Source organism: Coturnix japonica, chromosome 17 (genome assembly GCF_054131305.1).
Source record: "Coturnix japonica strain WE chromosome 17, WE-NBRP24, whole genome shotgun sequence".
NCBI classification, from domain to species: domain Eukaryota; kingdom Metazoa; phylum Chordata; class Aves; order Galliformes; family Phasianidae; genus Coturnix; species Coturnix japonica.
This window is the reverse complement of record NC_140679.1, coordinates 3,824,035-3,840,528: the sequence shown is the minus strand read 5'-3', so window position 1 is coordinate 3,840,528 and position 16,494 is coordinate 3,824,035. Positions and strand designations below refer to the sequence as shown.

Genomic DNA, 16,494 nt, shown 5'->3' with positions numbered 1-16,494 from the left:
TAAATCACTGAATGCAAAAAAAGCTTCGTAACAAACTTGGTTTATAAATGACACATAAAATTTAAGTGAAAATACTCAGAAATTGTATTTGTTCATCGAGGTTCTTTATTGCTTCTATAGCTGAAACTGTTTAAAGCTTCAGGTATGGCAGCTTAAAGCACGCATTAAAATGGAGTATGAAAGACAATCATGGCTCAGAAGTCGTTGGAAGTCAGAAACTTCAGCAGGAGTTAAACAACAGGCCTAACTTTCGTGCTGACAGAAGCACAAGACAGAACCAACTTTCTCTGTATACTTGTAGGTTTTCACAAATGTAATAATGAATCTCTGAAGAGACGAATGAATGCATTTACTTCATAAATCAAAGGACAACTTAACATGGCAGACAAGTCTAAGAACACATACATTAATAGCCTACAGCAGAAACAAGCCATTCTACAATGTCTAGAAAACATGGAATAAAACTTATTCTACACCAACCTTTAGAGTGTATAATAGAAGGAGAGCTTTGAATAAAATCTCCAACTTTTTGCAGTGTTTCATCCTTCTTTTTAGTCAGTCTTGAAGCATGTACTCGCTTTCTCAGGAAGTAGTCTTTTCCGGATTTCTGTTCAACAGAGATGTGAACATGTAAAACAAGAGCATTGTTTAAACTTCATTTTAGTTCAACGTTATTTTAAGTTGACATTTTGAGCTTTACTACTGACACCTCTGTTCATTATGCTGATGATACCACAACGGCAAGTAATGTAGACAATTTTATACCCTTTAGGGAGTTGTCAAAATCTCAGCTATTTCAAGGCATACGTTTCTTAAAGTTTCTTAATAAGGCAGTAGTTTCTTTAAAAGTAGCTCCCAAGCTGTGGAGTTGTTTCTTACATAAGCTGTTCTAATTACATAAAACAAACAAACATACAAAACAGAAGACAACAGATGGGAAAAATCTACTACTCATACTCTGACCATGCCAAGGATACTGCTATCACATGTGAACGTCTGTTTTTAATAACTGCCATGCATATTAATGATATGAACCTTAGTTTAATACAAGGGCTTCACTTACAAAAGCACACGATAATACACTAAAGCTTCTCTTCCCAACTATTCAGTGTGCAATATCCTTCCCTCCAAATCATTACACAGTACAGCCATTACACGCTCTGGGGACAGACTGACTTGCCCTTTGGTTAGCTTATGGAATTTAATAGGAAGAGCTCATAAGCATGTAAGATTCCCATTCAGGTATACACATAAGTATAAGACACTGCTTCTTTCGTGTGACCACACAATTACAGGAAGTCCCAAGCTAGCTTCAAAACTTGAACAAAAAACAACCATTTTCTCGTCACTTGCAGAGGGTGAATTAAAAGCCATGACAGATTTTGTATTTTTCGTGTTCTCACTTTTCACAGAATCCTGGGAAAATAAGACAAGTTTCAGCCATGATTCTTTTGGAAAGAACAATTGATGTCACAAAAGTGAACACTTTAAACACTTTTGCTAATAGTAGGGAAGTATTTGCTAGTGGTAACTATTCCACTGTAAATCAAATAATAAAGAAGCATTCAATTATAAAAACAGGACATTAAGATATCAGTATTAGACATCTCATGATGTCTAAAAAGCTGATTTATGTCTACAGGTTTCAAAGAAAATACACAATGAAGTTAAGAGAAATTCCCTTCTCTTAAACCATTATCACTGAGCTTGGCTATTAGTTTTGTTCATTAAAGCAGTTCATTAATTAAATTCTTCAACTACTTTACTGAGGTAGAAATAGCATTTTTAATGCTTGTTTCTAATGCTTTTTTTAATTGTAGAAAGACAAAAAGTAGTCAGAGCCACTTTATCAGGCTCTGCTAAGAATCTGAATGGAGTATCACCACCCACTGTATTTCCAAGAATTAAGCTGGTTAATAAATACTTTGTTTTTAAAATATATGTAACTGCTATTTTTTGAAAGTTAGCAATTAAAAACTTATATAGGAATGATTAATATCATCTGCTAACAAAACAATATCCAGAAATCCCGCAGAGGAAGAAAATAAGTTCAGTTTGCTGTGCCCGTTTCAGTGGCTCCATGGATTTTTTCCAAGTAACTTATCTAATCATGAGCCACTTCATAAGCATTAACATGAGGAGAGTTTTCAACAGCACCTGACAAAAATTCATCACACAATTGTTTCAACAGCTTTTATTCCTATCAAAGGCTATAAAAACAGGTGATCTGATCAGCTTGAAAGGGATAAATAAATTAAAACTTGGGAATTGTTTAGAGAACATGAGATCTTTTCCTACTCATTCCTTATCAAAAGCAATACAATCACAACATTTTCAGATCTGAAGTTTCATACTAACCTCAGATTCATTTAATGAAGTGAGGCTCCTAGTACATCGACGTGACAAATAATTGTCTTCAGCTTTGCATCTTAATGGAATACTTTCTCCAGTTTTAGTTTTGCTTTGTTGTTTCCTAGGCTGTAAATATTTAAAAGGAGTAAAGGTTAGGCTATGCATTAGACCTCCAAAATATCTCGAGTTTTCTAAAGTTACAGTGTAAAACCTCAAGCTCAGACGCCACATGAACACGTAAGCTGAAACACAGCACAAGTGTGGGAAGGTAGTAACATCTATTCATTGTGTGATCTTCAGATACACCCTACTGGGTCTCACTAACAGTCTCAGGCAGTATTCTGCCTCCAAAAGAGAGAAAGCGAGACATTATTTAGGGACAAAATCTGTAACGCTGGTCGTTTTGTCATCCATTCCCCCCATACTCTGCACGCTCACAGCTGCTATGTTAGAACACCAAAGGCTAAACCTCTGCCTAATCTTCAGCATCCACATACGAATACATGGAAAACTGCATGGAAAAGTTCCATAATGTACACACAGAGATGGTGTTCTAGTAAATAAAATATTTTTGAGAAGATGAGAGCTCATGTTTGAGTGGAAGACAAAAAGAACCAACAAGTACTCATCACTGAATATGTAGTTAAAGGACTATATGCTAAGAAAAATGATTCCAGCTCCAGTATCTCCTAGGAAAACAGAAGAACAAAAAGGGGTTAACAAGATGTTAAGTACTGACTTTCTATAAATATAATCATACCTTTTCATTTACAGAGTCATTCCTTCTACTTTGTCTTTCTTCAAGTAAAGGTATTTCTGGCAAACACTGAGGGCTACTGTGGTTAATGCGTTGTTTTAATTCCTTTATAAAGTCATCTTTGTCAGCCAGTTCTTTTCTTAACTCTTCTATCACAGTTGCATTATCCTAATAAACAGTAAAAACTGCTGAGTTGTGGGACTGGCAAAAGGAATTAACACACACAAGCAGTATTGCAATTACTTAGTAGCATCAGTTTTAGAATTGCAGGCTACAACACTTAACTATTCAAGAACAGTAACATTTCACGGATTTGTACGGTCACTGTTACAAGTGCAGTAGTCACAGAATTGCCTGGGAAGTTGTAATACAATATATTTTGATTCTTCTATTTTACTTATGTGCTTCAGCCTTCATCTCCCTTAAGATATAATAACCCGAGCTTTTATTTGTTCCCAAATCCTCGGTACTGTGAGAAAGTCGGCAGTTGTAGGGGAAGTTTTGCTATGAGAACATCTTTCTTCTCAGAGAAAGTGAATCCAAACATTCTCAAAAGAGCACAACTCATTTAGTCTTCTGTTTAGCTTCTGAAATTCTATGCTACGGCTTAGATTGGCTATCCTGATTAAAAGCTGGATGTTGAAATAAGAAATGCAACTTCCAGAGATCATCCCCCCTCTGCTTTTTGATGCTTCCCTTAATCTCTCTCCACGTCCCCTTCTGTCTTTTCATGCCATTGTAGATACTACCTCAGAGAAAGCAAAGAAAGTAAGAAACCTGAGACAGAACTACTGTCTGAGTATTGAGCCTAGCTTGGGATCCGGAAATGCTGTGAATTATCAGAAAAAGCTACAGATGTCCAGTCTGACTGTAGGATCATAAGCATCAAACTGACATCTGCTTATCTGAACTACTGAAAAAATTGAAATTTTAGTAATTAACAGAAATTCTGTTTCTGAAGAACAAAAATAAAAGCTGGTGCTTTTTTTGGTTAGTTGCACATGATGTCAATACGACAGTGTTCAAGAACAGAAGCACACCCAGAATACAAAGAGCAGGTACAGGAGTTTTACAGAATTTATGGGTAGCTAATCAGGTAGGAGGAAAGGAGAGCTGACCTTGCTTGAATCCTTTAAGGCAGATTGTCTCAGTTCTGCTATTTCTGTCTCTTTTTGTATGACATTAGAAGCCAAAGTTTTGAGCTGTTCTTCCAAAGCTTCAACAAACTGATCTCTCTCCTCACGCCACTTTTGAAGATTATGGTCCTTTTCCTCCAGCTCCTATATTTCATGATGATAGAAAAGCATACACAGTAGAAACAAGCAGAATTTTTAAGACAGCCTAGAATTAATAAGTTTTTCATATAGCATAAATAAGGACTCAAGCTGATAAAAAGAGTTTATGGTAAGACATTTCAATTAACATATCGTGATGTCACTCAACAAGATCAGGTTACATGCATGTATTACATATGTATTTACTATGCAGATTATTGTATTTAAAGCAATCTGCCAGTGCTCTGTAGTGACTAATTATTTGAATATCTTTCATGGTCTACCACTAATTTCAGTTGGCCACTTTCATTTTGCTCCAATTTTTTTTTTCACCTTTTTCCTGTTGCTTGGAAAACCTGCATCATTCATTTAATAAAAAATAAGAGCAAGAAAAATACCTGTTTAAGTTGTTGGATAGTATAGTCTTTATAATCCAGCTCATCCTTAAACTGGTTATTAATCCTTTCAAGTTCATCCATCCTGTTCCTGAGGGATTCCTCCACAGAACGCATCGTGGACACCTGTAATGTAAGCACAGCTCACGGTTCATTAAAAGACTTCTGTAATCCAACCTGGCCAAATACTTCTTTGTTAAATAAAGAGGAATTCACAAACAAGTGCTGAGTAGGAAAACGACAGCAAGTGCAAGGTTACCAAGGAAGACATGAATTCATTTTTAAGCTTCAATTTTCCACCCCAAGCACACCCAATAAACTTTCAGACTAAGATCCTGCAAAATGGGTTTTAAGATATCTTCTTGTTTAATAATTAAATTTTAACTATTAGCATCACTGAAGCTGAAATTGAAGAAAAAAATATACATGCTTATATTAAAGAGCCTCTGGAAATTAGTCTATTTCTCTTCAAGTAAATAGCATTCTTCTTCCCAGTTATCAGCGTTTTTTCACAAGACTTAGGTTTTAGGCTTTGGAGTTACCACGGATACCAATGGCAAGTCACCAGTAACTTAGAGATAATAACAAGTCCCCTCCAGAGGCAGATTAGCTATTCTCTTCACAAACCTTATTCCAGACTACTAACCAACTTTACTTTCCTCTGTTCATTATCTATGCGAAACCATGTTTTAACTTGTGGTCCCCTCTAGAGCTTCAATGGCAACTTTACCTAAGATTTGCTGCTAGTCACACTAGTGTGAAATTTCCAGCTTCATAGTTAAAGTTTGAGAAGTTTTAACAGCAGAAAACCAAGCATAATCTTACAGAAAAAAATAGCTCAGTTGACTACAAACCTCGCTTTGTACTTGCTGAATTTGTTTCTCGGCATCAGAATGTTTGTCTTTTAGATCTGCATACTCTTCTTCTTTCCTCTGCAAATCTTTTTTCAAATTCAGTACAAGGGCAGAACTCTCAGAAAGAATATTTTCTAGCCTTATGTTAAAAATAAAGAGACAAAGAACATTACTGTTACACATCTCATGGAAACAGCAATTACAGCTTAATCCATGCCCTGCCTGTTGGTTTCTATTTGTAAATAGACTCTTAAATCTATCTAGACCAGTGACAAGATTTAAACAATTACTTTTGAATTTCAGCTTGCTTCTCATAATCAGATGCTGAAGCAATAGATTATTCAGATGCTATTCTGAGGGATGTACAACAAAACCACCAGAAATCCCCATATTATTCTTTATTTCCTTGCACACTCCTGTTTTCCCTTGGAACTCAAGTAGCATACCAAAGCATCCTAAAGTAGTAGTTTGGCCATTGATAAGCATGCAAATGCATTAAGTCGAAGGGATGTTCCCATTAACTATTTTTAACTCTAGTTCATTCTCAAAGGGCTCTAAGTTAACTCAGTGGTTACTTACGATTCTATACGTTGCACTTTCTCCATTTCACTCTTTTCCTTTTCCCGAAGAGAATGTTTCATCTGCTCCAAGCTGTTTTTCAGCTGCATAACTTCTTGAATCAGATTTGCTTCATTGATACTTAACTCTTCAACCTTTTTGTCTGCATTAGCAGACATCTCCTGCAGAGTTGCTGTAACTGTCTCTAGATTAACAATAATAGATTCTTTTTCTTTAAGTAATTCATTGAGTTTTGACACATTGTCTTCCATTGTCTTGGAAACCTCCAGGAGATATTCAAGCTCTCTTATTTTTACCTCACAGTTGGCAACTTCCTCCTGAAATTGTGCAATCACTCTCTGATCTTCTGCAGTCTTTTCTTCAAAGTCCTGAGTTTTCTTTTCTATTTGCTCATGTAACTGATTCACAAGATCATCTTCCTGACTAGTGTGAGTTGTAATCTCACATAGCTTCATTACAAGTTGACGATTATGATTTTCAGCATTATTCAGTCCCGCCTTTAGGTTTTCATTGTCTTGAAGCAGTGCTTTGATGTGCTGACTTTTTTGTGAGGAAACATCAACAATACTTCTGCATACTTCCCAAATCCTTTCAAGACTATAGTTAAAGGAGAGGTCCTGCACAAGATCTGAGATGGAAGAAGTCTGTGACTGAATGCATGCAGAACTAATTTGAGATGTCCCTGGCTCATCTTTTTCTGAGTCTGAGGAATCCTTTACACTGACAAAGTCAGTACCGATGGCGTGAAACTCTAAGTGACATTTGTATAATTCATCTAATTTGGTCCGCATTTTTTTTACTTGTGACACTTTATCAATTATATATTCTTTGGCAACTTCTATGTTGTTAGTTAGTTGGGCATTTTTGTTTTCAAGTGTCATATTTATAGATTTCTGTTCATCCAGTTCAGAAGCAATTTCCCGATAGTCAGCTTGACCCTGCAGAATTTGTTCACGGGGGACATCAGCTGTTTCTTCAGAAAAAGAAAGCTCAATACGCAGGCTTGTTACCTGCTTACTGAAATCTTCTTTTTTATTTTTTTCTCCTCTGCATTGTTCTTCAAGCACAGTTAAATGATGTTCCAAGATTTCAGTTCTTTCCCTCAGTGCTAGTACTTCCTTTCGGTACGCGGAGCACTTTTGTTTCATGTGTTCAATTGTCTTTTGCTCTACAGTGTTCTTTTTCTTTCTCTCATTTACAACTACTGTAAAACAAACAAACAAACCAAAAAAAAAAGGAAAAGGAATGTAGCTCAGATTGATTAAAATCATTATTACATAGCAGTTCACAACAACAAGTAGCAACTTCTAAGTGAAAAACTGTCACAAATATGCAAGCCACACCCGCACATCACATAGTATTTGATACTAGTGAAGGAATTAAAGTCCTCTGAACACGTAATCAGGTGCCTCAGATTTCTATACAGAATTCACAGCAAAAGGTTTTCAGTCTGGAAGAACACTTTTACCATGGCACTACTCAAACCTTCCACTACACACCAGTAGAAAATCTAATTAGATTTAAGAAACATGGGAACGAGATAGATAATTCACAGCTATATTCTTTCTATCTTCCGTGCTTCAGCAATCCCTATAAGGCAGCCAGGAATCACTCCATCTACATCTGAATGGTAGATAAATAGTTCTCTAAGAAATTTCATTCCAACTCACAGTCCTCTTACTTTCAAAAGAAAGATAAAACCCTGGACAATTTGATCACTTAAGTGTTGATATCTGTCTCTCTTATTCAGTTGATCTCTAAACAAAATATGAGGATTCCTACTTCTGTCCACACTTACTCTTTTGCATATAAAGTTCACGCATAAAGTTGTACAAATTTGCAGATTCAAGTTTCCATAAATATTCCATTAGCTTGGGGCTGTTCTTTTCTTTAACTGGTGAGCAATTAGTTAAAATCACATGCATTTTCTTTCTATCAAAAGCAACTTCTGCTGTATTTCATCATTGCTTTAGAATCCAGTTACGTCCATTCCATAATTTGCATACTTTAAGTATTAGAAAAAATAAATATAAGTCAAGACTTACTAGGGATTGTGTCACCACAACAATATATTCCATGGTGATTCTTGTACAGTCCTTTTATTACTACAACTACAGAAATGCAGAATTTTATAGCGCCCACGTGCAGCCTGCATTACATACAGATTCACATGTACTGCATGGAAACAGCCTCTTAACTCATCTAAGGAGTTTTATATACAGCCCTCAACTGATTTAAAAGTCATACTGAAGAAACAGCAGTGGCGTATTCCACCCCAAACCAGGTTTTGGGTTTTGACTGCTGCTCCCAGCAACACTAGTGAGGGGAATATGATTTATAAGTAATCTAAACACTTTATGCTGAAAACAACAAGCAAGCACTAAAGCAAGATAAATAAGACTAGGGAGAAGATGTGTAATGTTCAGTCTAGAAGCTCCTTACACAGGAAGTAGGGAAAAAGCATTATTACAGAGCATAGGAAACAAGACCTAAAAGCTCAGAGAATGGTGTAAATACCCTGAACTTGAAGCTGAGATAACCTAGAATCTCCTAAAACACTTTTGCTCGTGCTACTTATATAACTAATTCTACAAAAGAACCAGCACAACATACCTGTGCTCATTGTTATACTGTGTATATTTAACATAGCTAAAGAATATATATTAAGCGGTTTTTGAAATTGGATGCTATTAATACTCACAAATAGAAGAAAATTTTAACATGATTGAATACTCAGTACTTCTTAACAGAAAACTTCACGCTGACATTGTGACTATCAGCTACCCATTTTAATTCCTATGTGGAGCATTGCTGTCAATTTTTAAATGAGAGCTTTGGTCATATGATTAGAACAAACCCACTACTATTTGGAGTATGGAGGAGTCCACATCCCTCCTCAGTCTCTGGTAAGATGCTTATATGTGATGCCATTCAGTGGTCACATTAGGATTCAATATTTATGCCAAATAAAGGCAGCAGGGACAAATCATCCGAGAACAGCATCTCATCCAAAGAAGGCCTTGACTTTCTCCCTTGCACATATTTTGCAAGAGGAATACAAGAAAGGAAGGGACTACAGCTAAGTTTTAGATTTTCCCTTCTACATTGTATATGCCTTCCGTAATTCTAAAACACTGATGCTCAGCTGTGCCCAGAAGTGAAGTTAAATGCATCAGAGCTTATCCAAACCAGTTTGCTCAAATATTGCCCATGAGCGAGCAATTAGCAGGTCGTCAACAATTTTGATAGTTGCTTCAGGAAAAACAAAACAAGTAAACAAAAAAAAGCACTTGAACAGCTGATGCTACTCAGAAGATCAGCAACAGCAGTTGAAACAATCCTAAAGAAACTGCTTTAAAACTATTACCAAATCTGAAAGTGCATCAACAGATGAGGAAAAAGCAGCAAAAAGGAAAAAAATAGTGCAAAAAACTTTTATTCTTAAGCATTCAAAAATGAACAGCATAGGACCTTCTGAAAAAGGGATATTTACATAACAGTAACTTCTATTTACAGTTTAACACAGTGGCTTTTCTCCTTATACCATAAGGTACGCGCTTCACAGCCTTTTGCTTCCTATCCGGAATAGGAAGCAATTTATTGTTTTGGAAGACACCCTGTTCAAGGATGGAAGAAACTGTACCTTTCTTTGGAGGTGGCTCTTTCACAGTAGGCTTATCTTCATCAGTACTGCGCTTTCTTCCCACTTCCAACTCAGTTTTCTCTTGTTTCAGTGCTTTAACTGAAAGCACTGAAAATTGGCTGCTTTCAGTTCCTTTATTAGTGTTCTCTTCTGCCGGTTCTGCTTTAATGGTAGTTAAATGGTAGGTAGTCTTTTCCTGTATTGATATAAGATCAGTTACATTGAAGCTTAACAAAAGGAGCACTTAAGTCTCAGTAATCTTCTGTAGGCAAATATTTACACAAAACCATACAGCTAAAATATTTACCCGGTGACTCTATAGACATCAGTTACAAATCTCAATAGCAGACAGAACAAGTACACCTTCAGATAATGACAAGTGTAATACTCGGTAGAGTATACAAGGGAAAGCAAGAGCCTAGCAGGTTACAAAGTAAAAGACTTGCACACAATCAAGAGTTTACCAGTTTATCAAAGAATTTCCTGTTTCCAAGAAGTCAAAATTACAAACATGGTCAAAGAGCAAATGGTCAGCTCTCATACAAGTTCATCACATCACACTTCTGCTAAGCTGCTAAAATCACTTTCATCGTGACAGATATAATCCAACCTTAAAGCTTAGTCAGCTCTGTCACGCATATTTTAGATTGTGTCCTTGACCACAAGCGAAGCTTCCTTACTTACAAGATGACGATTGTTAAGCCATGCTGGCACTGCCAAGGACTGATTATTCATCTTTAGTAACTTATGAAAAGAAAAGCTTCAGAAGTGTTCAGTCCACACAATTTCACAGATAGAGTTGGAGCCTTGTTCTTGGAAGAAGTAATAGGTGAGGACATGACTACTCATCACAGTCAGCTTTAATACCATGGAAATACTAAGTTGCAGTGATGCAGACAGTCAAAGACTAAGAAGGGTCAAGTTGCTAAGCTTACAAGGTTAGAGATCTGAGTGACAGAATTAACTATAAATGTTTTCAGAGCTACTTCAGGCTACCAAACATCAAAAAATGAACAAAAACCACCAGAAGTGGTATGCACACAAACTTAATCAAGCTAGTCTTCACATATTCAGTAGCTCGCGGTACATTAGTCAGGATAAAGTTTTATGGACTGCATAGAACGTGGAGATATCCTGACCAGTCATACTCGTACTTCAAACTCTACTCAACATACTTTTACTGTTGCTCTTCCTCTGATGTAGGAGTGTGAGGCAGGAGTTAGTGGAACACACTGATATTTTTGTTGTTTGTGTTAACAACAACTACCTTCAGATAAATTTGAATTTTTTACAATTTCAAGCGAGTACCAGCTACATACAGAAGATCAGTTTTCCAAAAATGTGTTGATTACAAGCATAGAATTAGTGTTTTTCTTTTTTTGTATAAGGATACGGAGATGTGTAAAACTCACATAATCTTTTATTTTTTCTTCTAAATGAGATTTTAAGTCTTGTAGCTCTGTAATAATGTCATCTTTCCACACCACGATGTCCATTAGCTCTTGAATCCTTTCATTTTGTGCATTCATTTTCTTGGAAATAAAAAATAAAAAAAATTCAGTCATCAGTTTCTAATGGAGTGGTAAGTAGCTGAATTACACAATGCATTAAAGGCAAATTCAGTTAAGCTAAGCTCGGTAAGAAATCTATTAATGGAGCCTACTGGAATAGCATTTTAAGCTACCACAAGTTGGTATTAAAACAATTTTACACAACATCTTCTTGATAAAGTTACCTCAGTTGCTTCTTTAAGTTGCTCAACAGACTCATCCAATTTAATCATCTGCATTTCAAAGTCTGTAACACACAGAAAAGGTTGTATTACATAAGTAGCCAATAGATAGTTTATTAAGTAATCAATTTTTCCAGATATTCTAATGTTTAGGTAGCTTTTGAACAGATTAATTAATTTGCATGTGGTCTTCACTTATTGGGAGTGATTCAAAAGTTTTCTAAATTTCTTGGAACAAAAACATTGCATCAACAAGACAAAAAGAAGAGTAGAGATTACAATATAAAAGTAAAAATCAAGATATAGACATTTAACCCCATACTTACGAAAGCGTAAAGCTGCTAGTTGCAGTTTAAAGGAGAGGGGGAAAAAAGAAAAGAAATAACCAAAAACCGTGGAATTGCTGAACCTGAATATACACAAGGAACAAACTATCACTTATCTACAGGCTATGGTTCCAAAGGTAGAACATCTCCTCTAATTCCTACTCAAACTGGTTATTTCTCTTTTAGATTAATGAACTATTTCTGTCTTCTACCTTTCACATCGCATAACTCACCTTTGTTCTTCTGCATCAGCTCTTCTTCAGTTTTAAGTAGTTTGGTGTTTTTCTCTGTTAGCTCTTCTTTGGTCTCCATCAGTTCAAAGTTAGTTTTCTCCAGCTGCTTTTCAAACCAGCCAGTATCTTCCTTCGGGTCCTCCACGGATACAATGGAACTATGTGCTGCCTCAGCTTGCTCTTTAATATCCATGACATCATAATGCACAGAATCAAGAATGCCCTCAGGATCAACACAGGTGTCAGGCACTATGCTATGTTCTCCACCCTGAAACGTAATTTATAATCAGTTAAAACTGGTGAATAGCTGACTACATAATAGCTGTTATTTCTACAGATAGTCTGGATAGCCACTATGAAGACAGCCATACAAGAAGTTTTTAATTTCAGCTTCAAAACCCACCTCACAAATTCACATACAACATGACAGTGATTCGTATGGGGGGAAGATAAGTGGCATTCTAGTAACAGCTAATATATTTTATAGTATTTGATGACCACGCTCCCTTTTTTTTTTTTTTTTTTAAATATTACCCCAGATTGATCTCCTTCAAATTTAACGTACAAGTTCGGACTCCCCTTTTCTTTGTATACAGCGTAAATTTTCATTTTGTGTTGCAGAAACAAGGAAAACGCCCAAATTCCCAAAGCTTTCTGAAACTGTTCTTAAGGCTCAGCAACTATTCCTGCTAGATGAAGAATAGATGTATCTTGCTCATCATACAGAAACACAGCATGCACTTCTTTGTAAACAGCCTTGTGTTTCTATAAGATGTGCCCATAACATTTAAATAGTAAAAAGGAAAATATTTAAGAAAAAAAAAAGGAAAATATTTAAGAAAAAAAAAAGAAAAATACCAGGGTGTCATGGTTTAATAATTTTGTAATTTTGCTATCAGTATTCCACATCATAACATCATATAAAGCATGAATAATTTTACTGCTCCCGAACACTTGCAGTATATTGTTGATATTGTCGTGTGGGGCCATACAGCAGCAGAGATTTTCAAGAAAAGAAAACAGATAATCCAAATTCTTTTGCAAGCTGGTTTTGCCATTAAGCACAGCAAGGTGAAGGGGTCTGCCCAGGAAATCCAGTTCTTAGGTGTAAAATGGCAAGATGGGCATCGACACATCCCAGCAGATGTGATTGAAAAAATCACTGCTATGTCTCCTCCCACAAACAAGACAGAGACCCAATCTTTTCTGGGAGTAGTGGGCTTTTGGAGAATGCATGTCCCAAACTACAGCCACATAGTGAGCCCCCTCTATCAGGTAACACGGAAGAAGAATAATTTCTCATGGGGTCCTGAGCAGCAGCAGGCTTTTGAGCAGAGAAAACAAGAGATAGCCTGTGCCGTGGCCTTGGGGCCAGTACGGACGGGACAGGATGTAAAGAACATCCTCTACACTGCTGCTGGAGAGAAAGGTCCCACTTGGAGTTTGTGGCAAAGAGCTTTAGGAGAAACCCAAGGCCAACCCCCGGGACTTTGGAGTCGAGCATATAAAGGGTCTGAGGAGTGCTACACTCCAACTGAGAAGGAGATCTTAGCCATGTACGAGGGGGTTTGGGCTGCTTGTGAAGTAGTTGGGACAGAGGTTCAGCTCCTTCTAGCACCTCGCTTGCCTGTGGCCCCCCTGTCACGGACACAGGTAGATTTTTGTTTAAACCGTGACAACTACCCAGAATGCAGCATAAGGGAATTTTTGCCTAGAACTCTGGAGGACTATTTTTAACTCAGAAAGGTCAGAGATAGAAAGTTCACACTGATTTCTGGGTCACCAGCCTCACCGTACATCAGCATTTTTGGTTTTTAAATGATACATAAAGTTCTCAATGGCACTGCTCTAGTCGGTAGTTCTTTCCCTTTCTGTGCAGCTTGCTCTGTGCATGGCTTGTGAACCGCTATTCAGGCCAGACAGCTGCAGCCCCAAAGACCTGCCATAAATGTACAAATTCTACCAGGATAATGTCTTGGTAGTGGAGAAACAGGATGCGCAGTCATATGGCTCTCACACATACCTTGTACAACCAGCTTGGCTCTGGACTGGGCATCACCAATGTCACAGGTGTACACGTCACTGTCACTTTTCTCCAGATTTTTTATGCACAGCTTCAGGTCTCATCCTTTCTGTGCCCTCTTGTATTTCCTGCCAGGCCTGAGCTCAGCAATGCCTTTCCTCCATATGACGAAGGATGCGGCTTTCTCGCTCTGACATGTAAAAAGTGCACTTCCACTTTCTTCAATTTTCACATCTGAAAGTTCCTTGATAAAGTAATTAGGTTTTTCTGGAAGGAAAAAAAAAAGGATGAGGGTGTAGGACAAAGGGATTTGTTACCCCAACAAGTCCCAAGCATACAGAGGTGTCCTGAATCTCCTTTGCCCTCATTTCAGAATATCACATAGAGATGCAAAGAGTCTAAGAAGACCACAGAGTCCACCCATTTACATCGGTTTGATAATTCCAGTAGATATCTGGAAAGTTCAATACCATTATACATGCGCTGGTAGGATCTCATCTGATCAACTGCATATAGTTTTGATTACACATATTCAATATAGACTAATTCAGATTGCCATCTTTTCTTGGCTCACTAACACCCAAGATCATAGAATCATAGAATGATCACAGAATCATAGAGTGGCCTGAGTAGAAAAGGACCTCAAAGATCATCTAGTTTCAAACCCCCTCCAAGGGGTCACCAACCACCAGACCAGGCTGCCCAGATCCACATCACACTGGAGAATCATTCAGTTTCCAGATTATTTTAAGGAAAAGATTTTAATCCATCATATTTTCTGAAAACTAAGAATTGATCCTGCTCAAGGAAACAGAAGAGAAAAACATCACCCACAGGCTGCAGATATTTACCTCGACTTCTCTACATGCCATCCCCAGTGTGCTTTTCAACTCACCTTGCACAGTGACCCTGGCTTTTGTTATGGAGTCCTCTGTCTCACAGGGGTACTCCCCACTGTCCTTGGCAGTAGAGTCATGGATGATCAGAATGGCCCCAGTTCCCTCCTGCTGCAAGTCGTACTTCTGGCTTTTTCTGATTGCTTTGCCATCCTTGTACCACCTGATGTTCAAATCCGGTTTTGACAGCTCACAGCTCAGGCTGATGTCCTGCCCTGCTGCTGCTGTCTTATCCTCCAGCTGTTTTGAAACCTCAGTAGGTTTTCCTGGAAGAAAACATTGCTTTTTGAGTAACATACACTTAGGGTAGGATGCCTCTCTCAAAATACATGCATCTACATGCTGGAGATAAGTTAGAGAGGCACTTGCAACAGACGCCATCCTACAGCCAGCAGTAATCTGCAAAGTACAGACAATAGAATTCCAGGCAGCATTTATTCTCTCTTAAATCTACCCCATTGAGGATGATGAACCATGTCTGAAAACTGCCTCTTTCTTCTCTCCACTCATCACACTGGGAGCCTCGGATGATGCTCTCAGATGCACATGTTCTAGATAGGAATTTGTTGTACAGCTAGATGATGTGAAGGCCATCCCTTCAGCTTATACTTAGAGGATATTTGCTCCCACAGTTCCCTCAACAGAGCATTCCTGATTTACTGTTAATGGAACAAGCTGTAGTGAGATGCCCATTTCCAACACTACCCCAGTGCTTTGGGTAGTTCTCACATTTGTGTAAAATGTTTCCTCCTTTTACTTATTTTTAAGAGAAATTCTCAGTGCTTCGAGGTTCAAGTAGAAGGTTGCTATTCACTTTAACCATATTATGAGTTAGCTCTCATGACAATCTTATCAGAAGACAGTTGAAGGAATCAGACCCCAGAATCTCTCCCATCTCATTACCTTTCACAGACAGAGAGGCTTTGGAGGTTAGACCACGGGCAGTAAAAATGACTTCCCCAGCGTCAGTAGGAGTCACACTTTTGATAAGGAGAGTATATTTCCGACTCACGTTAGAAGCTTTAAATCGCCCACCACTTTCCACTCTGCTTCCAGTCAGTGTCCACTTGAACTCATCAATGCTTTCATGGGACGGAATGCATTCAAAAGTACAATCTTCTCCCTCCTGGATTTCTGTGGTTTTCAGCCGTTTGGTAATGCCACTATTCAGCTCTGGAAGATAAGAGATAGGTTAGTATGAGGTTTATATGGAGAAAAGGCATTTGTGACTGACATGAGTAGCAGTACTGGTGTTTTAACTCAGGATTTGCAGAACATGGCTGCATTCCTTACTGATGTATTCTCTAAGACATTCTCCACTCAGAATTACCAGAAAGCTATAAAAAAAAAGAGACGTGAATCTCTTGTCTTTGCTCTGGAAGAACTACAAGGCGAGCAGCTCAGTCCATGGAGCAGAATGAAGATTCAGT

At 37.7% G+C, this 16,494-nt stretch overlaps 1 protein-coding gene across 1 annotated transcript; it reads right to left on the bottom strand.

Annotated features, from left to right (window-relative positions):
- Positions 1-6,207: 6,207 nt before the first annotated feature.
- Positions 6,208-12,407, bottom strand: LOC146758074 (kinesin-like protein KIF20B). Its single transcript, XM_085518662.1, has 5 exons — positions 12,146-12,407; positions 11,590-11,651; positions 11,267-11,386; positions 9,855-10,050; positions 6,208-7,415 (listed from the first exon to the last, which is right to left on the bottom strand). The coding sequence occupies exons 1-5, from the start codon at positions 12,336-12,338 to the stop codon at positions 6,208-6,210; spliced, it is 1,779 nt and encodes a 592-aa protein (XP_085374788.1). The 5' UTR covers positions 12,339-12,407.
- Positions 12,408-16,494: the final 4,087 nt, after the last annotated feature.

What these genes read in the sequence shown, in the direction of transcription:
- LOC146758074 (XM_085518662.1), bottom strand. Translation starts at nt 12,338, where the DNA reads ATGGATATTAAAGAGCAAGCTGAGGCAGCACATAGTTCCATTGTATCC. An exon ending in AACTTAAAGAAGCAACTGAG is followed by an intron (nt 11,387 to 11,589) that starts GTAACTTTATCA and finishes TTTATTTCCAAG; the next exon opens with AAAATGAATGCACAAAATGA. An exon ending in AAGAAAAAATAAAAGATTAT is followed by an intron (nt 10,051 to 11,266) that starts GTGAGTTTTACA and finishes ATATCAATACAG; the next exon opens with GAAAAGACTACCTACCATTT.